The following is a 26,476-nucleotide window of genomic DNA, read 5'->3' as shown; positions in this document are numbered from 1 at the left end:
TGCAACAGAAACTATATGGCCCTCAAAGTCTAAAGTATTTACTATCTGTCCCTTTACAGAAATTGCTTGCTGAACCCTGGGAAAGAGAGAAGCGTAAGGGTAGATGTAAGTTATTGGTAACTTTCTAGTTCTTAGGGTGAGGGGGTTAGAGTCACAGATGTTCATGAGTGAACGGTGGGCATAGGTCATTGATGGTCACATATAAACAAATGATTATCATTAAAATCTGTGCACTGAGAACAGATAGAAGGGAAGGAAGGAAGGAAGGGGGGCGTACATTTAGCCCTCAAGACTTTCCCTACCCCTGACTCTTTCCCCATTGTATCTCTGATGTTCAAAAAATGTTGGAGAAAGGGATAAAAGATGGCAGGCTGGGTAAAGCAGATTTTCAGGAAGGGGACAGGGTAAGTATACTGGGTTCTGTGAGGTAGGAAGGAACTTGGCCAAATGAAGAAAAGATCCCAAAAAGCAACTATTAAGAATAGACAAAAACTGAGTTTTCAGCTTCCATCAGAAGGGGCTTCTCCCCTCTCTACAACCAAAGTGGCATGAGGGGCCAGACCTCCTAGTCCTTCCTCAGGACCTCCCTGCCCCCACGCACATGCGAGCAGTCCTATAGTCCCAAGAGGCATTCTCATGGGCAATTGCAAGTATTTATTAAGACACCTTGGGGCAAGGCATGTATTATTTGATTTAATCTCAAGGATAAGCTTGGGAAGTAAGGACTACTGTTATCCCTGAGGAAACCAAGGCTTCGAGCAGGCAGCTCACTGGCCCAGAGACACACAGCTGGTGAAAAGTGGAGCTGAAATTCAAATTCAGAAACATTTGATTCCAAAGTACACACTCTCAAGTTCTTGATTATTCTGCCTGATTCTACTTCCGGCTGCTTCAAAAAAAAAAAGCAAGGTTTTTACCTTACACGTAGTTGTTCCGGTGTGTGGAGCATTTTGGTGGCAGCGTCAGGCACTGAAACCCCACCTCACAAATGGTGGGGGATTTGCACATTCAAAGAAAGGGTTCAAGTCCCTGGTGGGAAAGTTCCCAGCAGCTTCAGTTAGAGAACAGTCACAGTCCAGTGATGCCTGAGGCTCATAGGGGGTGGATTTATTGTTTCATATGTGAAAAATGAGGAAAGGACTAGAGCCTCAGTGTCAGGGAAACAATGAAAGATGGAGAAGCATTTCAAAAGTCATGCTGACCAAAAGGTCACTTCAACCGGGGGTGGAAGACTGGGGGTGGGGAGCAAACAAGCAGCTGAGAATATTTGTGGCACCAGAGAGAAGAGGTTGTGATGTCCACTAAAGGAAACCATGGCTATGAATTTCAGAGCATCAAGATCCTGTCAACACAGCTAATCCCCACGGATGCTGGCTGAATAAGCCTTCGATGACCAAACAAGTGCCCTGTAGAAACCATGTCACCCTCCGGCAGGCCAATTTGTCCTCATATTACACACTCTGCTGATTCTGTTGCTAGACCCCCAGATTGAGGATTTGCGCTGAGCATCCCCCAACCTGATGAGGGTTGACACAGCATGGTTAATAAGTCAACAGAATTCAGAAACCACGACCGGATTAAGAAGGCAGTTTTATTTTGGTGCCCTGGACTTCAAGCAGATTAAATAATCAAAAAGACTGAGCCATCGGGGTCATGTTTGAATGCTACAGCTGTTCACCGAGGTTTGACAAACATTCTTTATGTGGCTCGTCGGCTGAATGGGAAAGGCAGGGACAATCTTGGGGAGGCCGACTCTTTAAGGAGGAACAGGAGACACAATCAAATGATCCTCTATGGAAAACTCTCCCAGCCAGATGGAGACACTGGGAGAACAGCTTAAATAAATGGGCTCCTGAAAGCCACAGCTCTTTTCTGCTTTGAAGAAAAGCACAAACGGGGCTCATAGAAAGTGAACGCAAAGCTGGACTCTTGAGTTTACCATGTCCTCCATTTACTGATCTTCAAATTATTGAAGGTGGGCTACGAATTCAGCAAGGAACCCTTTGAAGACTCAGTCATGAAAGGTGAGCCATAATTAATTCCACTGCCCCTTAACAAAAGCTCTCCCTCTGGGGGGGGGGGATGGGACTCCCTCAAAAAGGTATCTGTGGGAAAGCTATTTTCAAATTGTCTTCCTTAAAAAAAACAAAACAGATATAACATATGTCAGAGGATTTATGTTTTTGCTGTGTTGGGGGCAGGGTAAGGGGTGGAGACAAATGTATCCAACCATAAACGCAGATAAGCGATAGGCTAGCCATAGGCAAGGAAACATTGAACTTGGAGTTCATATATTATTCCCTTTGGGGGTAGGACCAAAGAATAAAGTGAAGAAATGGGCTACAGTCTCAGAAAGACAAGCCTTTCATTAATAGATCAGTGGATTCTGTGGAAAACATGTTCTCTGGCTTACGATTTGATTTCCTGTTACTAATTAATGCTTGAGCCCCACAACTAAAGTGAGGGGTGTTGGTCCATTTCTGACTGGAAGACTCTTCACTTTTGGAAGGAGTCATTTTAGATTGTTTGCAAAACTATAGAAAGGAAAACAAGGGTTTTGCTCTTTTAGGTTTTGGAAGCGGGGAGAGGACTGTGTTGATCTGCATCCCTTGAGTTAAATTAAATTGAGCAGAATCTCCTTCAGAAGGCTCTCCACAAACTTTTCCCTATTTCCCTAAAGCACTGTTAGTATGAATACAGAATTTAAGGGAAAAAGAGGAACAGGCTCAAGTGTATTTGACAACCACATTGCAAATTTCCCCAGTTAAGGCCCCCATTACTTCACCCCCCAAAAACAATGGAAAGCAAAAGAAAACCAAAATAAAAACCTCTTTCAAGTGCTTTCTTCATGAGTAGATTGATTTATCTACCCATTAAAAAAAATACCCTTGACAGGTGTTTGCCATATTTTGAAATTCAAGTCTCAGTAAAAAAAGAAATATGGTGATATAGCGCTATCCAGCAGTATCTAAGAAAATGTAAAATCAGCATCATCTCTGAACCCTGCAAGGAGACCCCTACTTATTCCAGAGACCCTTTCCCACCCCGTGCAAGGAAGCTCTTTGCAACATTGTTTGTAATGAAGAAAAACTGGAACAACTCAAATGCCCCTCAGTAAGGGAGTGGCTAAATATTACATTTGGCATGGTCTCACCATGGAATACTACACAGAAATTAAAGGGAAAAATGGATAGATCTCAAAATCAGTGTTGAGTGAATAGAGCAAATTGCAGAATGATACATATACAGAATTCTGTTTATGTAAATTTACAGAAATCACTATACAAAAATGTGTATATATGTATGTGTGTGTATGAAAAAGAATTTGGCAGGAAGTAGAGCTCAGCAGATAAGAACCCAGACAGATTCTCCAGACTCCCTGGGTTCAAATCATGGCTCTACCACTTCTTATCTGTGTGACCTTGGACAAGTGATTTAGCTTCTCTGTGTCTGTTTCCTTACCTGTAAGATGGAGATAATAATAGAATCATATTTACAAGGTTATGAAGATGAAATCAATTTTATATATATATATATACAAAATAGTGTATTTATATAGTACTAAGAATTGTGCCTTGCTCAAAACAAGTGCTATATAATTTGCCATTGTTTTTGTTAAGTATTGTTTTCAAAAGCACTGGGAGGATAAATCAGTATTCATGGTCAGGGGACCAATGTCAGGGAACAAGATGGGTGCTAGTCAAAAGGGAGTTCAATTGTATCAGGAATGCACTGTTTCCTTGAGCTACAAGAAAACAGAAATGAAGGAAATACGGCAACCCATAAATGATCAACAGTTCTGTGTTATGGGACTACTGGTGTTTATTATATTATTCTTAATGCCTTTCTATATTTTTAAAATTTCTCAAATAAAAAAGGAGCAGAAAACAATCACCATTCATGGCATTACATCTGCAATAATAGACATTGATATATGAGAATGCTGTAGACATGCCTTGTCCAATAAAGTGACCACCAGCCACACGTCATGTGCCTATTTAAATTTAAATAAATTGAAATTAAACACAAATAAAAATTCAGTTCCTTGGTCACAATCACCACATTTCAAGAACTCAGTAGCCACACATGGCTAATGACTACCACACTGGACAGTACTGCTCTGGAACACAATTTTTAGAAATGTGAGTATCTGAAATCCCTCATACTCTTGAATACCTCTGGCCCTAAGATAATTCTGCTGTATGCTCCAAAGGGCATATGTACAAAACAAGACATTTTCCCCCCTTCTATTTGGTATCCTTAAGCCGTCCATCTTCAGATTAATGAATAACCGAGAAACTGTCTTTTCCAAGGCTTCTGACACTAGTTGGCATAGAGTTTGCAATAGTCACCGACACCAGGAACATACTCCATCCAGCCCAGCACTACTGAAGATGGTGAACAATTGAATCTCCCTCCCAGGTTGTGGATGGTGTTACCTGGCTCAGAATCACATTACTTATGAATTCAAAAGGAAAAAAACAACACTGATACCATTCTTTACTCTTAACCAGCTGTTTTCCATCTAATTTTCTTTCTGTTTGTCATAGGTGAACTGCTCCTGCTTTCAAATGTGATGTTCCTGCTGGGTGTGGCATGCGGCTGCCCGGAGAAGTGTCACTGTCACTCATCTTCAAAGTCTGTTGACTGTGGCCGACAGGGTCTGGTTGAAATCCCCCCCGATTTGCCTCCTCAGACGCTAACGCTGCACTTAGAAAATAATCAGATTCACCAGCTTCCTGCTTTTGCATTTAGGTCTGTGCCACAGCTCATGACCTTAAACTTATCTAATAATTCCCTTTCAACTCTGGCCCTTGGAGCTTTCGATGGTCTTCAGCACTTGCAGGTTTTAAACCTAACTCAGAACTCCCTGCATTCCCTGGAAAACAGACTTTTCCATTCCCTCCCACAGCTAAGGGAGCTTGATTTGTCATCGAACAATATAAGCCATCTGCCCGCATCCCTGGGTAAGCCTTGGGAGAACCTAACTGTCTTTGCAGTCCAACAAAACCAGCTTCAGCAGCTAGATCGAACTCTCCTAGAATCCATGTCCAATGTGAGGCTTTTATTTCTCAAGGACAACCTCTGGAAATGCAATTGCCACTTGCTCGGTCTTAAACTCTGGCTGGAGAAATTTATATATAAAGGTCAGTAATGTCTATTTGGAAACCCCCATCTGTGTGTTAGCAGCCTAGGATGAACCTTGTCTGTTCTCTTCATTAGAAGGAACTTTAAGGAGTGTGCAAGGGGCCAATATAAGCTTTTTCATGTTGATGTCATTTCATGGTATGGCAAAGAGGCAAATGAGTCAGTAGAGGAGTTTAAATTCAGGTATTTAAATCTATGATTTATGGAGATATCTTCCCATTTGTTTGAGTAATAGCACAATATGAAGTTTTTCTGTTTTTTTTTTTTTTTTTTTTTTTTTTTAAACCTGGGAATGGTATGCCCTTAAGAAGGAGGAAAATTCAATCACCACCTGAACAATTGCTCAACTCCAAAACAGCGTCAAATTCTAATATTCAAGTGTGATCCAGATGGTGGCATGGTTATCTATCCCTCGAGATATTTTTTCCTCTCTGTCTGCTCCTACCCATTTGACAGCTATTAATCTTCCTAAGATTATGGTTTCTGCTTTAGCAAATGCCATTGTTACTGAAGTCAAGCATAGCAGGGATGTTCTCTAAAATTACTTACTATTTCTTTAACCAGAAGCCAAAAAACAAAGCAAGAGATCCCAAAATATTAGAGTGCTCTGGGGATCACCCAGAAAACTACCTTATGTACAATTAAGATAGGTCATAAGGCGATCCCAACCCACCTCAGCTGGGGTTGGGAGAACAATTTACCATTAAATCTTTCAAAAGCCCGTCCTTTCCTAACCTTCCTCCTTCACCAGTAAAGACATCTCTTTCTATCTTCAGGCAGAACTGAAGGGGTGTCAGGATAGGTGGTTGACTTTTAGCACAAATATCTTTCAAAGCAGAAGTCCTATTAACTGGGCAGCACTTGGCATATTCTAGAACTTGGGTCAGCAAACTGCAACCCAAGGACCAAATCTGGCACACTGTCAGTTTTTTGTAAACAAAGTTTTATTGGAACACAGCCAAGACCATTCATTATATATTATCTATGGTTTCTTTCATACTGCAAGGGCAAAGTTGAGTAACAATGACAGAGACTGTATGGCATTAAAATATTTACTATTTGGTCCTTCACAGAAAAGTCTTCTGACCCCTTCTAACTCAATGCTAGCCTTGTTATCAATGAGAAACAGAGGCCCAGGAAGATTCAGTGACTTGCCTAAGATCACAGAACAGAAGCACAGATGAGAATAGAATACATGGATGGCTTTGGGTCTTGGCCCTTCATTCTTTTCTCTGCATTATAGTGCTTCTCTCCTCCTAATTTTCAAGCATCATTCATTCCTATATTTGAGTGCCTCTTATGTGCCAGACACTTTTCTTGGGAAAAGAGTAGTGACGAAGAAAACCCCTATAATCATGGAGGTAACATGCTGGTATTAGAGACATGTGTTAAATAAGATAAATAATATATGTTCAGATAGCAGTTAGTGCTTAGAAGACACTGAGACAGGGTAAGGGGAGATCAGAACATAAACCATGAGGAGGAAGGAGCGATGAGATAATTGAGGAAAGGATAGCAAGTGCAAAGGGCCTGACAGGGGAGCAAGCTTCGTTTGGCTGAGGGATAAAAAGGGACAAAAGAGTGGCTAGAACAGAGGAAATGAGCTAGAGAGTAGACAGAGATACAAACAGAACTACTCAGAGGCCATATCACATAGGACATGCAGAGCAAGGCTAAGATGTTTGGATTTTATTGTGGATGAAAAGCTCTTGAAGAGCTTGAGGCCAGGGAACAATATGATCTGATTACATTTTAAAAGGTCACTCAGGCACCTCTGGGGAGAGCAGAGCAAAGGCTGCAGAAGCAGCAGTGAGGAGTTGAGGGAGTGAGCTATTTCAGTCGTCCAAGAGAGGATGGTGGCCCAAACAAAGGTGGTGAGAAGTGATCAACTTTGGGAGATACATGGAATACTGAACTGATAGAAACCGCTACTGGGTTGGAATGGGAGATGAGGGAAAGCGGGTAGTTAGGGGAAATTCATTTTTCTTTTATCTTGCAACAGTGATGAGATAAATGACAATAGCACTGGCAGATAAGGGGAAGACTGAGGGGGATAAGGGAAGCAGGTGAATGTGCGGGGGAGGTGGTAAATCAAGAGTTCAGACTGGGGCCTGTCACGCCTGAGATGATGAGTTGGTGGCTGTACACTCGAGCTGGCAACTTAGGAAGACCTCAGAAGCTAAGGATCTGAATTAGGGAGTCAGTGCTATCTGGATGGTTGCAGCAGTTGTACAGAGGGAAGCTGACTAGAGCATAAAATTCAGTTCAAATATACAATACGGAATTAAGAATCCCTCTCAACAATATAACAGCAAATAATATCTCAACAAACAGCTAATGTTTAAGCTGATCTATAACAGTAGCCATTAAGATGTTGAAATCTTTCTTATGGGGGTTGCAAATAACACTGTTTACATCTAGAGGTGAAGTGACTACTGCTGAGCATAAGCTAGGCTGTCACACAGATGGTTTTTGCCGAGAGAGAACATTTCTTGACAAAAAACATTCCCAGATCCAGGACACTAGAAGCAGCAATGGGATGGGATGACGCTCCCCCTATTCTGAGACAAAACTGGCAGGTGTACTTTGGGCAAATGGACGCCCCTTGCTTGCTCTCAGTTGTGTCTGATGAAAAATGACAGCATTAAGCTAGGGAGCTCCTGGGGCCCATTCTGGGCCTCCGATTCTGTGATGCAGGTCACAGCTCCCTCACAGCGGAGGGGAGCCAGGACCACAGACAACAGCCTTTCTCAGGATGAAGGTAACACTGAGTTGGGGTAACAAATCCTGGATGTCCCCAGATAATTAGGAAAAAAAACCTCATGCAAATAGAAGCTAAATGTGGGAGGCAATCTGATTACCCATGTATTGAATAAAGGCAAAGTAAGGAAAAAGATATAAGTAAAGATCTTCTTATAAAAGAAACATAAACAAATGCAAACACTAACCATATTAGTCAGGGCAGGCTAATTGAGATAACAGACATCCCCAGACCACAGCGATAGAATGCAATAAAAGTCTTTTACTCACCGAGGTCAGAGTACAAGGGAATTGGGGGCAGGACTGTGTTCTATGCAGACGTTCCGGGACTTAAGCTTCTTTCAACTTGTGATGCTGCTAACTTCACCACTAGCCTCTAAAGCACCCCGAAACGGGAACAAAGTTTTTGTGCATGCAGAGGGTTTATGGCCTGGAAGTGGCATTCATCAGCTCCATTGGCCAGAACTAGTCTCATGGCACTAACCACAAGGGCTGGAGAAATTCAGTCTTCCTCTGGGCCCAAAAGAAAGAACGACATGCTTTGGTGAATATATATTTCCTTCACAAAAACATATGCATATGGATTTTGTAATTATCATATCTCTTTCTCCACTCATAAGTAAACAAAAATCATCTTTGTGCTAACAGTTACCTTTATTAAACACTTAACTCTGGGATAGGTATCATGCTAAATACTTGACATATTTTATCTGAGTCCTCAGAGCAATCCTAGGAGTCTTCATTTAAACACCCGTCTCTACATTCTAGATGAGCAGAGGCACCGAGTGGCTAAGTAACTTACTTAGGGTCACACACCTAAGTACAGTATAGACTCAAGATTTGAATCCTGTTTCTTCCAAAACACTGGCTAATATCTCCTGGTGGCTAGTGGGAGAAGAGCGCTTCACAAGCTGAAGCTTCCTGTGTTGTTCGCTTAAATGACTCTGAAAGGGACTGGGACTCTCAAGCTATCTATCAACAGATTTGCCTTCTGGGATAGTGGTAGAGGAGCAGAAGGTGAATACTGGCTGAGGACACAGCTGCACAGGGGCCATGGGAGCTCCTGGCAGCCAGAGTCCATGCCTTCCAGCCAGGTCTCAGACCCCAGCCTGTATACTTCCTTGGCTCTGGGACCCTGAGAGAGGCCAAGGCTCTCACCCTAATGCTGAACTAGTTCCAAGGGAGCTTGGAACCAGAGAAAGACCATTCATTCTTTGGCCTGGAGTGAGTGGGTAAACCACCCCAGTCTGATGGAATTGCCCTTCCCATAGCAGATGGCCTTTCTTCCTCTGTTGGGAGTCTCAATCTTTGGCCCAGTTAAACGTCACTATTACTTCTCAAAGCCCCATGCCTCATGTCTGTCTCTCTAGCCTTCTGCCTTGCATCAAACTCCCTGCAGAGGCTCTGGCAGGGCAGTGTCATGAGATGGCCCCTGATGCAGGGATTCCAAATCCTGATGTAGCCTGCTGATGCCTCGGGTTCACCTGGAACAGCCTAAGCCATGTCTCTGGCCTCATGCACCTCAGTAGCTAGAGAAAAGAGGACATTCCTCTTTTACCTTTTTGCTTTACAGTTGGGGCACTTGCCTTGAAGGACTGCTGAAGAAGCCAAGAGGGGCCTGAGAGACCCTGGCAGTGGGTGATGCAATTTCAAGCAGGGGCAGCAAAAAGGACATGGGTTGAATTTTGCCACTACCACTGATGTGACCTGTCATGTGATAACCACCATACTATGGAGGGACCCATCTACTAGCAGGACTCAGCTTATAAGGCTCAGACACAATGGATGTCAAAGCTTTCCCCAAACTCTCAAGTCCTATGCAATGGAAGGTGCTAATAACATTGAAGTGACAGCCTCCAGTGTGTCTCTTTTTGGTATAACTTCATAATTTACCTATTGTGCTTATGAAGAACCTCCAAGCTGACTTTTTTAAGAGTGGTGCCAGGGGACCTTTGCAGCCATCCCTGGGGAGGTATTTATGGCAGCCAAGGGGAACTGAGCCACAGGTTTGGGGGGCAGTTCTGTACCATGAAAGGGCTTTGCAGGCAGACGCTGCTGAGGTTATTGTGTCCTCTGACCTCACAACACTTCAGAAAGGAGGAGTCAGAGGGAGGCCACAAGTTACTGGGAAAAACTAAGATCAAGTAAGGAAGGCTGAGTTTGAGTACTGGTTGGTCCACTGACAACCTGCGTGAGCTTGGACAGGAATTACTCATTCTAGCACAGTTGCGAAGACTTACCTCAAAGTGCTTTGAAATCCATCGAGTTGGATACAAATAGGTTTTTACAACAGAAAATTTAGGCAGAGAAGTTTAATTGCACAAGTGGTCAGTTAGGCCAGTGTTGTAGAAAAGGATTACTCAGCACCCAAATCCCCCCTACCTATACACCTGAACCAATAGCTGTTTTCATACCTGAGGAAATCGTTTACCTTACAAGGAATGGAAATGCTTTGCATTCGATACTCAAAGCAGTAAATGTTTCAAGGCCTGAGGAGACGTGTTAATTAGACTTAATCCTATGAACTAAACTAATATTGCTGTCAAATCTTCAGATACACACACAGAAAACCCTAAGGACCCTTCCACCTCCCAAACTGCCACACGGAGGAGCGTTGGCAGGCACGTAGGGTCTTTGTAACTCACACATAGTATCACAACAATGGGCATTTGTGGTGGTGTTGTGTTTTGTTTTGTTTTTTTCCTTTAGATTTCCAGTGGGAATCTGGTACAAAAGATTTCTTGTCTGGCAGGGTTCGGTAGAGGAATGCTGTCGGCACAGTGCCCTCGGCGTTGGCGTCTAAATGCTCCTTCTTGTCAGCTTCTGCATTGTTTTTCCCTCAGTGTTTATAAGGTAGAGGTAACTTGGCTTCTAATGAATTCTTGGTCATAAGTAATTGCCAATTTAGTGTGTGGCATTTTTAACATTTAGCCAATTTAGAAATCCTAAAATCATAAAATATGGTTGTTAAATTCTTCGACTCCAGGAAAAAAAAAAAGGTATTTTATAAATTCCATTGGCCCAAGTTTTTGCAGGCTGAGGATTCTGGAACTCAGTTGTATCAAGGCTCTGTTATTGTCCTTTGCTTTTGTTTTTTAAAGGGGGAATGACGGATGGCGTCATCTGTGCGTCACCAGACACCTGGAGGGGAAAGGACCTCCTTAAAATCCCCCACGAGCTGTACCAGCCCTGCCTTTCAGATCAGGTGCCCTCGCAGGCTCTGCAGCCGGGCTCTGCCCGTAGGGCAGCCGTGAGCCTGCCCGAGACTCACAGCGTGGGAGAGCGGGACCACTCAGAGTGTGAGCTCCAGCCCAAGCCAAAGCCAGCCAACCTGCGCCATGCTGTCGCCACCGTCATCATCACTGGGGTTGTGTGTGGGATCGTGTGTCTCATGATGTTGGTGGCTGCCATCTACGGCTGTGCCTACGCAGCCATTACAGCCCAATACTGTGGTGAACACTTGGCTCAAACCAGTGAGTCTGGGAGGATGGAAGGAAAAGAGCTGTTTGACAGCTCACCAGCATGAGAACTTTCATCTCAAATAGGAGTGATCATGTTAGGCCAGAGGGAAAAGTCTGAGTAAGACTGATTTGTTTACTCTTACAGCCTTAGTTTGCTTTTTCCAAAAGAGAGGGAGAAAAGGAGAGAGGGAGAGAGAGGGAGAAAATGAATGATAATGTGTCTGTAAAAAATATTTCTGGGAAGAAATGTATATTGAGATTTTTAAAATACCATAGATGAAATACAGATGATATGCATGCTCTGAGCCCATGAAGTTATTGCAATTATTCCATGTGGGGGAAGGCCAGACCCAGAGAAAGGGAAGATACCATCTCTTTCAGGTACTCTTCCCTGGATTAAGTTGCTTTTACAGAGCAACAGAAATGCAAATACATGTGCCGGTCACCCTTCTTGGGAGCTTTATGGTCCATGGGAAATCTGCCCGATTTTGAGTGCCTGGGAAGAGGCTGGCGATCTTACCCAAGGGGCACAGAATGCCTCTATAATTCAAGTCATGCTAGATTGGTGATACTTTTAGATGTTGTGTACATTATATACTTAATGGGAGCGTCTGGTGGTTGGGAATTCTGTAGCTTGCCACAAGAGTCAGATTATATTTAATTTTCTAAATCAGAAAACCATTTGGGGTTTTCTAGGCCACAGAGGAAAAGGAGGGTTCCGTGTTTGGATAATGGGATTCAGGCCCAGAATCTGGGGAAGTTTTCTGATGTAAGGGTAAATAGCATATAAACAAACACAAAGAGGACGGGGAGCCAGAATTGGGGGCAGATATTACGGAAAGGCCGTATCCACCGAGCAATTGGAACCTTCCATTTATAACTCTCACAGCAGGAATGAATTTAGGGTGGGCTGCGAGTGAGATAATGGCTTTTGTGTATCCATATCTACATACATAGCACAGAGAGTGCATCGACTTGTTCAGCCACACCCACACATAAACATACTTGGAGCAATCAGTTTACCCACTAATGAAATGCAGCCCTGTCAGGGTGGAAGCCAGCAAGCTGCTGTCCACCACCCAGATTTTCTGCTCAACACTCTGGGATAGGAAGGAAGGAAGAAGTCTGAAGAGAGCGGGAATTACCAAGAGACTCTAGATTCGTGGGGGCAGCTGTCCTGGACATTATTTAGGCCGCGGTTTAAGAAAACCAGGTGTGGCTTGCTTTACTCCATAGACATGGTCCTGACGAGGTGCATGCAAAGTAAATTTTTGTAAATTGAATCATCATTTTAATGCAGTAGGGGAGCTCTCTATTTAAAGGAAACTTTCATGGAATCTTTCTGTAATGGAAATAATTGGCTCCAGATTCATGCATTTTGTAACTCTGCATTTTCTCATGCTAGGTTTTCTTAAAGTGGAACCTACCTGATCTCTCGCTCATGATGCCTCATCTCATATTTACCGTCACCTGTATGTATTAAAATCACTTCACAAAGGACATAGCACAGAGGAGTTAAGGACACATCAAAAGCAGAGAATGGCAAATACAGGGCAGGCTGTCTGCCCAGAGGCCATGACAGACATTGCTAATAAACCGCAGCCCTCCTCTCAGCTGAGCCCCAATGCAGCCCAGATGCCTCCTTGAGATGGCACTGTATGTCACCAGAACCAATCGATTGGAGGTGGTTCAAGGGATGAAACACATTTGCCATTCAGGGTACTGGCTCTGCACTCACTCCTTCAGGCTATGTAAAAATTGCTTTGGATCCTAAGTCAGCAGTCCCTTCCCTCACCTGGAATGTGCGTGGAAGGTCCGCACATGCAGGAGTATTTTCTGCCTGTCTGTTGCAGACTGAACCTTGCCCAACAGTGTAAAGAGGCCACAGGGAAATGGACAGATGAATCTGTCACACCCCACTCCGCAGGACTCACACCAGTGCCCCTCTAAACATCACAGGGTGGGGCGGTGTCCATCTGTGATGCACCACCCATAACTAGTGTGGGCCATGCACAGAAAGAACCAGGGGCTAAAGCGGGCCCATCTGCCTGGAGCGGCTGTTTGGCTACATGATTTTCCTGAGGGTAGAGGAGGGGGGGAGAAGTTTAAACTTTGATGATAAGTAATTTTTTTAATGTTAAAATAAATCCGGATACATTAAGGAGTAGATTGAAAAATTAGCATTGATTTTAAGATCTAAGAGCAACCAGGCATTGGCTTGATCCCAGGTCCTGGGCCCCTCCTCTGCACAATTCCATGTGTGGCGTGCAGCACCTCAGTGGGCAACGCTCAGATTCCGGCTCTAAGGACAGACCAGGTGAAAAATCTTTCCTTCCATTGCCCTTGACTGGCAATCCTTGGCCAAGAATGCAATATATGGAAAAGGAAATTTAGAAATCTTTTTACACGTTGTCACAATTGCACCAAAGGTTTCCAGGGCTCCCACGGCATACCTGGCATGGTGTGAGGTGCTCTTGCAAGCATTCTTCCGTGTAATCCTGACAACCAGTCCGAGAGATACTGGAACAGATATTACACAAGCTGGGAGCTACTGAGGCCAATAACACATGCTTCCTCACTGCTATGATTTAAGAGTGCAAGGGCACTTTGCCCTGCCCGAGGTTCGGTGGCATTGCAGGTCAAGCCCAGCCCTCTCGCCGCAGCAATTACACAAAAGAGTTTCTAATATATTGCAGAAAACCCTGAAAATGACTGGATCCCTAACTTGTCAATACCCATGTCCTATTAGATTTCTAATTATGGATGATAATTAAGGCAAACAGATTTCCTGTTTTCTGGGTAGTCTTTAAGGAAAATGATTAAAATGATGCATGCAAGTATTCAGATTTCTATCTTTTGCCTACAGTCACCACAAATAGCAGTTGGCAATGAAAATACTTACTTATCCTGAAATGTCAACAGCTCTCAGCACAGAAAAATATAAATCAAATTGTTTAGATTAACAAATGCAGAGTTATCATTTGTTAATATGAGAAATGAAACGTTTTAATTGTAAAAAACACTGCAGATGAAAGACCCAATTTGCAGGGTATTCTGCAAGAACCACAAATTATCTTTCACAACTGCTATAGTGCATGAGGGGTAATTTGCAAACGCCTCATAGATTATTTTCAGCTGTTTATTGCTGTTGTCATATTCATAGATTTCACTATAAAAATGCCCTTCCATCTTAGAGCTTGCTGAGAATACAAAGTGGACAAAAGTCATGATTAGCGTTGATTGTTTCTGAGAAAAACATTTAAAATAGAGTTTTCCTTCATATTCACTGGAACAGTATGACTATTGGCTGGTGATTTTTGCTTCTCCAGAGATCAAAATTTGCAATAGCAAGTTGAAACATATGAAAAGGGGACCTGAGGACTATTCCCTGCCATAGGGAATGTGCAGAAAGAGGACCTCTCTCAAATCTGTATCTGGGAAGCATTTAAAATTAAGGCAAATATCCCTGATTCTGTAGGAAGAATCTTGGGCTTAAGGTTATAAAATGCCAGTGGACAACCGGGTATTTTATTTTTCTTTACAAAATGGAAGACTGAAAAGTGATTCACATGTGGATTTCCTCCTGAAGGTTCATGAAATACAAATCTCATTGCTTCAAGTTAACCATATTACTCCAGAAATAAGACACCCTTGTCTTAGACTGCAAATATCAGAGAAAGTGGCTGAGCCAGTTTCTAAAATCATCTTTTTGTAGCACACATCAGCATAATTTTACAACTGTTAGAAACCCATTACTCCTTATTGCAGATCAGGAAATTAATGTTTCTGTTGGTCATACTGTTTACTGCCAATGCTATTAGACATAAAGCTGCCAGAAAATGATATTCCAGCCCTACAAGGCATCACTGGGCTGTGGTTTATCTGCTAACTTCAGGGACCCATCCGGTTTGCCCTTTTGAAGAAAATGATTTATTTATTTTTTTTTTTTCTTATGCTCAAATAGCAATGAAGCCTCAAAGAAACCTCTGTCTTATTCAGAGAAACAGTCTCACAATCCACCACTCCCCTTTCAGATTGACTGGAAGATCCATAACCTGCTTTTCTATCCAAAGACATTGAATATCCATTTGAATGGGTAGGACTTCACCCACCTGCAAAGACCCAACAAGAAGATCCAGAAAAAGAATTAAAGGACTGGGAAGCTGGGATGAGCATTTAGTCTAGCCTGGAAAATTCCAGAATAGTTGCCACCAGCTTCCCTACCCATGGCAGACATCCCTAATAGATCATGGCAAGCTTCATCTGCTAAGCCTCAGAATCCTTTTAAATTGGTTTTCCAGGGAGCTACTATTGGTCTTCACATATGAGATTAAACTTATCTGCTACTCTGCTATAGTTCAGTCTCCTTATTTTACAGGTGGGAAACGGAAGCATGGAAAGGAAGGAACCTTCACAAAAGTCACTTACGTAATTCATCACAGACCTGATAAATGTGGTTGCAGGAGCATGACGTTATCATGGATAATATATCCCTCACTTTCTTGTTTCATTCTGGATGATCACAGTATTAAGACTATGACATTATCACATTAATGATCTGAAAAATGACTATTATAGCACCACCATCAACATTTACTGAGCACCCAACTTTGTATGACCTGTTTTTCAGACATAATGCATACATTTTCTCTAAGTCTCATATTGACCAAAACATGTGGGTATTTTACTGCTACATTACAAATGAAGAGACATAATCAGAGAGCATGAGTTTTTGCTCAAGCTTACACCACTAGTTAGTGGTGGGGTAGGAGTTTGGATCCAGGTCTTTCCAAGGTCAAAACCCGGACATGTTTCAGGATGAGACAAGTCTGAAGATGTCAGAATTGGCATCCTTTCCCTGGGACTGCCAACGATCACCTTAAAACATGTCATGGAAAAGAACCCAACCACCCACCAGCATGTCATTGCCAGAGCTCTGGTTTCACCAACACCCAGAAGGCCAGCCGAAGGAGCCAAGGCAAACTCGGAACACATGCGGGTCCTTTCATCACTTATGAGTATGCTGGGCTAGGAAGGGCATTTTTAGAATGGGAGGGAGAAAGTCAGCCACACTCCCTTGCAGCTATTTGAAAAAATGATAAAATTCGACTCCAGATTAAAAGGCTGGCTAGTAAGTAGTATTTCCCATGAAATACATCCTGAATACACAGAAAGAAGAAAGATGTTACAAGCAACCCTAGAAATTAGCTTAAAGACATGCATGGCTCCAGGAGGAATGTCCACTATCCAAGCAGAGTCGCAACCTTGAAGTGGATGAGTGGGGTGTAAAGGAAGAGAGTAGTAGTCTACAATATCCATCCTTATTCTTATTCCTTCTTCTGAGACATGGGGTTTCAAAAATCAGAAGGGAACTTCCTCTATGTAGGGTATCTGAGGACATTTAACTCCCACAATACTTCCCATCAAAACCTCTGTTTTCATTCATAAGAGATGAAGAATCTCAACAGTGCAACATATAATAGGGTGATAAAAGGAAGTAGGGCAAGAAGGTAAATTCAGTCTGGGGGCTATAGTTTTCACCTACTGTTTCTTACAAGGAAAGAAAACTACAAACTTCTTCAACTTATCCAGGATAAGTAGTCAGTCCACCAAGTAGCAAGAAGTGGCATCCCCTTCTCAATCCTGTAATACCACACTAAATGAAAGGCAGCTAGACACTGGATGTTTGTCTAGGGACTGCATGTATCAGCTAGCCACCCAGCTTAGTCTCTCCAAGGAGTACTCTAAAGCCAACCACAAGGGGTTCTCAAGGGGAAGCCATTCACCTTATTTACTGGCAAGTGCCACTGGATAATACTCCCATTGTTCAAGAATAGTAAAAATTAAGGGGAAAAAAACCTAACATGGGGCCCTCTAAAAGATTCTATAAACAACCATGGAATAAAAACATTGCCATCAAGATGCAGAAGAATCATAAAAAGATCCATTTTAGATATGAATCCCAACACAATTTTTAAAATTTCTGGCTGGATTTGGTGTACATTACACACACAGTCACATTCCATGGGCCAAAGTACACCAGATGAATAGATTTGGGTAAAATTTTAAAATTTTAATGACAAATAAAAATCTTCATACTCAGAAGCAGAATGAATAAAAACCGAAATTTAATAAGGAACCAAACTGACACTGGAATTCTCAGATATGATAGAGCATGATAATGACACATTCCTGTTGAAGAAAAGTCACTCAAAGTGTACTATAACTGATCAAGGAATAAATTACAAAAATCAAGAGGAAAGGGGAGGAGGAGGGAGAGGATGAGAAGAACTTAAGAATGAGGAAGTCATGGTATTAAAGTACCAGTGACAAGCACTAAAATCAGTCAGTGTTAAGTCTCATTGGTCTTGCTAATATGGTTACAAAATAATGCAAGGTCCTTAATTTAACAAATATCTAAGACCCTGCTATATACCAGGCAACTTCCCAGGTATCAGAAATAAAAGAGTGAACAAGAAATACAAAGTACTGGCCCCTTGGAGCCTAATTTCTGGCCAAGGGAGAAAGACAAATGAATAAAAATGATCAAGTGGTGAAAAAGCAGACATGAGGGGTAGAAAGTGCTGGCGATATGGCAGAGGAAGAATTTCTATTCTACATATGGTGGTCAGAAAGCCCTCTCTGAGAAAGTATTTGAGCAGAGAGCTGAAGGAAGTCATGTAGCCAGTGGTGAAGATATCAGGGAAAAAAAGTGTCTCAGGGAGCTGGCACAGCAGATGCAAGGGCCCTGAGGTAGGAGCAGGCGTGGGGTGTTTGAAGAACAACAAAGAGGCAGTGTGGCTGCAGTTGAGTAGGCAAAGAGGGAAGTCGAAGCAGCTGGGACGAGAGGGTGGTTGGGGTCCAATCACGTAGGACTTTCTGGGTTGTGGAAGGAAGCAGGGACATCCCTGGAACTCTACCATGTCAGGCAAATGAAGAGAATCAGCAAAGGAGATAAGGCAGAGTAGGCAGCAAGGTAGGCAAAGAACCACATACAGGGATATTTTAAAGAGAAAGTGGTCAACATGGCTAATTGCTTCTAAAACAGAGCAAGAAAAGGAAACATTTGAAATCCAATTTTGGATTAGGTAGCATGGACGTTTTGGTGACCTTGACAAGAAACCTGCTTGGAGTGGGTTCCAGACAGAATGGTCGGAGAGGAAGTGGAGACAGAGCATACAGCACAAAAAGAGTGAGAAATACATAATAAGAATAAAAGAATTTAATAAGAAATAATTTTGGCCTAAAAACATGAGTATATCAGCTAAAATCTGGAAGTTGGCAAGAGAAGACTAGTGCAGTAAGGCTTATAAAATGACCACGTACTGTGTTTTCATTCTGAAATTTATTTTTATTTTTAAAGACTGGTTGTACGCTCCCATCTGCCTGGGCCAGGTCAGGTATTACCTGGCCTTGAAGTGGGAATGACATTTAGACACTGATCCTGACCTCATGCAGATCTTTTCACCCTAAAATAATACTCAGGAGTTCCTGGTGAGTGCAAACTTAGGAGACAGTGGGGATAAACAGCTTTTGGTCAACACTGTCCTTTCCCCACCACAGAAAGCCAACAACTGACTGTCAAAGTGTTGATGCCTGTGCACCGGCCCTGCTTGCGCCCAACCTCACTTTCCAGGGAGGGGAAATTCACATCATCTCCTTTATCCTCTATGGGCCCCTCACTCAGTGTGAGTCATGAATACTCTAGTCTTAATTGTCATTGAAATCCCGTCAAGGTCACTAGCAGATTTGCCTGGATAAAGGCAGCTAAATAAATCCCCAAATCTCTCATGAGCCATGTTGGGGGGAAAAAAAATCCTATCAACTGTTTTCCACCAAAGCATGTGAGGGCATTTCCAAAGACCTACCAAGCATTATGCTGATTACACTGTTCAGAGGTTTATAAACTAGAGTGAAAATTAAATAAATCACTATCTTGACTGACAATGAGAATATATATTTTTAGACAGTTAGGACCTTTGATTGGGATTTCCACGTAACCATGAATTCAAAAACATTAGGCACAACTTCTGATGGACGACTTCTGATAACATGTGGCTCATCCCCCTAAACAACCTCTGATTGAAATATCTACTTCATTTTTATAAGATTAAAAAAATGGTGAAAAAGGTGAACAAACAAATCAATTATTTTTTTCCCTCTTTAATAGACTTTGTGATATATTTTAATCTAAAGCAGAGGTTGGCAAACTTTTCTGTAAAGGGCCAGGTAGTAAATATTTTTGGCTTTGCAGGCCATAAGGTTTCTATTGGAACTACGGAGTTCTGCTTTGTTAGCACAAAAGTGTCCATAGGCAATATGTAAACAAGTGTAATAAAACTTTGTTACAAAAACAAGTGGCAGATATCTGACAAGGGACTTTTATCCAGAAAATATAAAGAGCCCTTATAACTCAAGAATAAAAACACAAATGATCCCATTTTAAGAAAAAGACAAAGGATATGAATAGATATTTCTCTAAAGATTTACAAATGACCAATAAGCACATGAAAAGATGTTCAGCCTCATTAGTCATTAGGGTAATGCAAACCACTTCATACCCAGTAGGATGGCTAAAGTAAAAACCACAGATGGTATCAAGTGTTGGTGAGAATTTGAGAAATTGGATCCCTCATATATTGCCGGTTAAGAATGCCAGTTTGAAAAACAATCTGACATTTCCTCAGAATGCTAAACATATAGTTATCATATGACCCAGGAACTCCACTCCTACATATCTACCCAAGAGAAATGAAAATACAATGGTCCACCCAAAAATGTGTACATGAACGTTTATACCATCATTATTCATAATAGCCAAAAAGTAGAAAACCTAAATTCCCATCAAATGATGAATGGATAAACAAATGCAGTATATCCATATGATGAAATATTATGCAGCAATTAAAAGGAATGAAATACTGATACATGCTACTACATGGATGAACTTTGAAAACATTATGCTAAGTGAAAGAAGTCCATCACAAAAGACCATATACAGTATGATTCAACTTATAAGAAAGGTCCAGAATGGGCAAATCCATACTGACAGAAAGTAGGCTAGTGGCTGCCAGGGGCTGGGCAAGGGGAGGGTAACAAGAATGGGAGATTACTGCTAAAGTATATGGCATTTTGCAGGGGATGTTGAAAATGTTCTAAAATTAGATGTTGGTGATGATTACACAACACTGTGAAAATACTAAAACCTGCTGAACTGTACACTTAAAATGAGTGAATTTTATGGTACATGAAATATATATCAATAAAACTATAAAAAAAAGATCAGGAAACAGGAGGCAGGCTGGATTTGGCCCATGGCTTATAGTTTGCCAAGCCCAGTTCTAAGGCATAGGTACATGAAAAGTGTAAGTCTCGATATGGCCAGAGCCTTTAATTTCTGCCTGTGAGATATTTACATTTTTTCTCAGACAATGACAATTTATCTCAAGACTTGGGATACCTTCTCTTTCAATTATAATTTAAGGGACACTACAGTGATATTTCCATATGCAAGTGTGCACAGAGAACAGCACATGGGAATAAACATTGGATAGTGAATGGTGTTGAGTATAACATTCACTAACTCTTAAGGATGACAATGGCAATAATAATGCAGCAGATAAAGATTACTGAGTACTCAACCATAAGCATTAACCAAGCACTCTGCATACATAAACTCATTTAATTCTCTTAACAGGAACTAGGGGGACCCCAAGAGCCAGACAGATTCTGGGTGTGAGAAATACTCCAATGTTTGTTAATTCCTTTCCTTTTCTGTGCCATTGAAACAAATACTCATCTTCAAAAACCAGTCTGTTTGAAATCCAACCTAAGCAACACAACCCTCCCTTTACAAATGTGGAAACTGAGGCCTGTAGAGAGGGGAAAAATAACCCTGTGCTCACCCCTAAATACTTGCTTCACATTTACTTTATTACCCAAATCCTAACACAAACTCAAAAAGAGGTGGCTTAACTTGCCAATTCAGAACTCAAGGGACAGGTATGCGGAACTTCTTCCCCCAAATTTTGCTGCAGCTTTTATGAGTGGAGAATGTGTTGGGGCATTTGAGGAGGTTTATAAAGGGACAGTGACTTGGAAGTGAGTGCCACTGAGAGCAGCGGATCCAGTTTCTCAAAACTCTGGGCTATTTTTATTACTGGCACAATGAGCCTCAATGTGCCCTTGTCACTGGCTACTGTGCATGGTATGCAGAGCGGCTGTTCAAAGCGGCCAACTCTGACTCTCAAATTCTGCCAACTTCAAATAAGGCATAATCTATAACTCAATCACTAATCCATTTCTAGAGAGTTTGTTGTCGTTTGCCCTACTGGTTTAGACATCTTTCTCCCCTACATTGTATCCATTTGTCAGTTTAAGGAAACACACTAAACAAATTAAAAGCCTCGCCTCATAGCTGACATTTAGAGCACAGAGTTGCTCTGGGTTCTGCACCTCTCCCCAGGACATTGGCCCACTTGACCTTGATCCTGGTATACTTTAGATAAACAGCAGTCAGGTTCTAGATCCAGGCAAATACTCCCAACCTCTCAGATTCATCATGTTTCAGAGTGCCCACCTATGACGTGGACATAACACATATGAGGACTCCCATTTCAGATTCACTCAGGATTCTCAGAGAAATTAGTTCCCTCTGCTCTAAATGATTTTCCCATAGATCTATGTGTGGTGGCTGCAGCTCATCATTCAGGTCTCCGTTCACGTCTCCTCCTCATCTGGTGACACCTGACTACCACATCTGAAGAGCCACTGCCCCTGCCACCCCCCCCCCCCCGCCACGTACATATGAACGCGAGAGTGCATCCCACCCCTCTGCCAGGGCCAACCCTACTTCATCTATTTGTTCTGTTCTTTTTTCTATAGAACATTTACCACTACCAGGAATTCTTTCCTTCCTCTGCCTTTCCCTTCCATTCTCCTTTCCTTCCTCCCTGCCTTTCTTCCTTCTTTGTTACTCTCTTCCATTCATGCATGCATGTACTTGTCTGCTGTCACTATCTCCCATACAAATGGGAGTTCTCTGACAGCGGCAACTTGGTCTAGCTCAGTGTTCTCAGGAGATGCTGAAGCATTTGGATGAAAAGATTCTTCATTGCGAGGGACTGTCACCCCCAGCCCCTGGTATTGAATCCCAGAAGTGCCTTCATCATTGGATCAACCAACGATCTACCCCCCTCCCCCTAAATGCTCCATGTTCCCTCTGGGTACTTGTTCACAGTTGTGTCCCTAGACTAGGGGCACAGTAGGTACTAGATATATAATTATTTAATGATTTAATTTAAGAATGAAGAACTGAAAGAGGATTTTTAAAATACAAATAACTCTATAAGAAAAACACTGAATTTGATAGCATTAACGACTGAACTTTGCCTGTCAGTTTAACCCAGGGTTTTTCAACTTCAGCACCACTGACATTTTGGACCAGAAAATTCTTCGTTGAAGGGGCTGTCCTGTGCATTTTAGGATGTTTAGTGGTATCCCTGTTGTCTTCCCACTAGGTATCAGTAGCACCCCTCCTACCCAAATGTGACAATTAAATATGTTTCTAGACCTTGCCAAATGCCCTCTGGGGGTTGGAGGGGAAAATCACCCCTGGGGAAGCACTAACTCAATCAATGAGTATTAATTTCTCCCAAGAGAATACCCTGCCTTTGTTCAGATTTAACAAGCTGAGGTTTAACTGTGCAAACCTGACACATAATTCCTGACATACAAGTCAACTTGGTATATATCAAATACGTGAAATCCTGCCAAAGGAATGTTGTCAGGCTGAACATTTATCTATAGGATTTCGCCAACATTATTCACCCAATTTTAATGAAATGTCTATATTAAATGCAAGACTAGTCAACATCCTCAGTTAAAAAGTACATATAAATAGCTGATAGTTAATGGTCAATGATGTTGATCAATCAGTTTCCTAATCAGCTGGTAAAATGGGAACTTCTGTCCTAGCTCTCATCAAGCATCCTCCTTCATTATACTGCCCAGAACTATACAAATGAGATGACCTAACCTGTACTTTCAAAGTACCCCTGCCCAAAATGGATCTAATGCATTCTGCATTCTTAGGCTAGTGGATCAGAGGTTCCCCCATCCCCAAATTTATCAAAAGCCATTGAGTTAAAATGATACGTAACTCATACCTCAATGAATCCTTTTTTTTTTTTAATCTTTTTTTTTTTTCATTTTTATTGAGATTGTTCAGATACCATACAATTATCCAAAGATCCAAAGTGTACAATCACTTGCCCCTGGGTACCCTCATACAGCTGTGCATCCATCACACTTAATTTTTGTTCAATTTTTAGAAACTTTTCATTACTCCAGATAAGAAATAAAGTGAAAGATAAAAAAAAAAAAAAAAAAGAAAAGGAAACTCTAATCCTCCCCTATCCCTAACCAACACCCCTCAATTGTTGACTCGTAGTATTGACATAGTACATTTGTTACTGTTTATGAAAAAATGTTGAAATACTACTAACAGTAGTATATAGTTTGTAATAGGTATATAGTTCTTCCCTATATGTCCCTCTATTATTAACTTCTAATTGTATTGTCATACATTTGTTCTGGTTTATAGAAGTGATTTCTAGTATTTGTACAGTTGATCATGGTCATTGCCCACCATAGGATTCAGTTTTATACATTCCCATCTTTTGACCTCCAACTTTCCTTCTGGTGACATATATGACTCTGAGCTTCCCCTTTCCACCTCATTCACACGCCATTCGGCGCTGTTAGTTATTCTCACGTCTTGCTACCAACACCCCTGTTCATTTCCAAACATTTAAGTTCATCCTAATTGAACATTCTGCTCATACTAAGCAACCACTCCCCATTCTTAAGCCTCGTCCTATATCTTGGTACCTTATATTTCATGTCTATGAGTTTACATATTATAATTAGTTCCTATCAGTGAGACCCTGCAATAATTGTCCTAATGTGTCTGGCTTATTTCACTCAGTATATTGCCCTCGAGGTTTTGTCATCAACACATTTTTTTTAATATGGTTTTGTTCACTCACCATACATTCCATCCCAAGTAAATAATTGATGGTTTTCTGCATGGTCATACATTTATGTGTTCACCACCTTCACCATTATCTATATAAGAGCATCTACATTTCTTCCACAAGGCAGGAGGGAGAGTCAAAGAAGGTAGAGAGGAAAAAGAAAGAGGAAAAAAAAAAGACAGCTAGGAAGCAGCAAAAGGAAAAATAACCTGAAATCAAAGTAGAATAAAGAATCAGACAATACCACCAATGTCAAGTGTCTAACATGCCTCCCCTATCCCCCCCTCTTATCTGCATTCACCTTGGTATATCACCTTTGTTACATTAAAGGAAGCATAATACAATGATTCTATTAGTTACAGTCTCTAGTTTATGCTGATTGCATCCCTCCCCCAATGCCTCCCCATTTTTAACACCTTGCAAGGTTGACATTTGCTTGGTCTCCCTCGTAAAAGAACATATTTGTGCATGTTATCACAATTGTTGAACACTTTAGATTTCACCAAGTTACACAGTCCCAGTCTTTATCTTTCCTCCTTTCTTGTGGTGTCTCACATGCTCCCCACCTTCCTCTCTCAACCGTATTCATAGTTACGTTTGTTCAGTGTACTTACATTGTTGTGCTACCGTCTCCCCAAATTGTGTTCCAAACCACGCACTCCTGTCTACTATCACCCTGTAGTGCTCCCTTTAGTATTTCCTGTAGGACAGGTGTCTTGTTCACAAAGTCTCTCATTGTCTGTTTGTAAGAAAATATTTTGAGCTCTCCCTCATATTTGAAGGACAGCTTTGCTGGATACAGGATTCTTGGTTGGCGGTTTTTCTCTTTCAGTGTCTTAAATATATCACACCACTTCCTTCTTGCCTCCATGGTTTCTGCTGAGAGATCCGCACATATTCTTATTAAGCTTCCTTTGTATGTAATGGATCGCTTTTCTCTTGCTGCTTTCAGGATTCTCTCTTTGTCTTTGACATTTGATAATCTGATTATTAAGTGTCTTGGTGTAGGCCTATTCATAGCTCTTTTGTTTGGAGTACGCTGCGCTTCTTGGATCTGTAATTGTATGTCTTTCATAAGAGATGGGAAATTTTCATTAATTATTTCCTCTATTATTGCTTCTGCCCCCTTTCGCTTCTCTTCTCCTTCTGGGACACCAATGATAAGTACATTCTTGTACTTTGTTTCATCCTTGAGTTTCTGGAGACGTTGCTCATATTTTTTCATTCTTTTCTCCATCTGCTCCTTTGCATGTAGGCTTTCAGGTGTTTTGTTCTCCAGTTCCTGAGTGTTTTCTTCTGCCTCTTGAGATCTGCTGTTGTACGTTTCCATTGTGTCTTTCATCTCTTGTGTTGTGCCTTTCATTTCCATAGATTCTACTAGTTGTTTTTTTGAACTTTTGATTTCTGCCGTATACATGTCCAGTGCTTCCTTTACAGCCTCTATCTGTTTTGCAATATCTTCTCCAAACTTTTTGAATTGATTTAGCATTAGTTGTTTAAATTCCTGTATCTCAGTTGAAGTGTACGTTTGTTCCTTTGACTGGGCCATAACTTTGTTTTTCTTAGTGTAGGTTGTAATTTTCTGTTGTCTAGGCATGGTTTCCTTGGTTATCCAAATCAGGTTTTCCCAGACCAGAACAGGCTCAGGTCCCAGAGGGAAGAAACATTCAGTATCTGGTTTCCCTGGGGGTGTGTCTTAGAAAATTGCTCCACCCTGTAGATGCCTCAGGTCACTGTGCTTTTCTGCCCAGCAGGTGACGCCTGTTAGCCTATAATTCTTGACTGGTGTGAGGAGGTATGGCTGTGTTCCCCCAGGCTCTGGGGTCTGGTTCTGAATGGAAAGGGCTCCACCCCTTTCCTCCTAGAGAAGACAGACCCCCCAGGTGGAGGTCATTAGCATTTCAATGGTCTCTCTCTCTGCTTGTGCTGTCTTCATCCTTCCCCGAGTCACAGCCCTGGAAACTGAAAATGACTGGGGCTTTCTCCACTGAGCCAAAAAAGAAACAGATAGTCCCCTTCAGACCCAGTCCAAGGCGACCCTCTGGCTCTCCCAGGTCAGTCATCACCCAA

The 26,476-nt window shown here is 41.8% G+C and overlaps 2 protein-coding genes across 8 annotated transcripts in view; one reads left to right on the top strand and one right to left on the bottom strand.

Annotated features, from left to right (window-relative positions):
* The window catches only part of CACNA2D3 (calcium voltage-gated channel auxiliary subunit alpha2delta 3), a 1,184,653-nt gene that overhangs the window by 164,131 nt on the left and 994,046 nt on the right, over positions 1-26,476 (bottom strand). The window contains exon 28 of one of the 7 annotated variants that reach the window (XM_037798439.1): positions 8,188-8,421. The exons of the other annotated variants lie outside the window; for them this stretch is intronic. Within the exon in view, the coding sequence (XP_037654367.1) occupies positions 8,411-8,421 (11 nt within the window). The 3' untranslated portion in view covers positions 8,188-8,410. Of the gene's footprint in view, positions 1-8,187; positions 8,422-26,476 lie in introns of those variants that run through there. 7 annotated transcript variants of the gene reach the window in all.
* On the top strand, positions 1,716-12,667 carry LRTM1 (leucine rich repeats and transmembrane domains 1). Its single transcript, XM_037798458.1, has 3 exons — positions 1,716-2,024; positions 4,551-5,147; positions 11,010-12,667. Exons 1-3 carry the CDS (start codon positions 2,018-2,020, stop codon positions 11,432-11,434), a joined length of 1,029 nt encoding a protein of 342 aa, XP_037654386.1. The 5' UTR covers positions 1,716-2,017; the 3' UTR covers positions 11,435-12,667.

Source organism: Choloepus didactylus, chromosome 1, assembly GCF_015220235.1.
Source record: "Choloepus didactylus isolate mChoDid1 chromosome 1, mChoDid1.pri, whole genome shotgun sequence".
In the NCBI taxonomy this organism is placed as follows: domain Eukaryota; kingdom Metazoa; phylum Chordata; class Mammalia; order Pilosa; family Megalonychidae; genus Choloepus; species Choloepus didactylus.
This window is presented reverse-complemented; position numbering and strand designations above follow the sequence as displayed.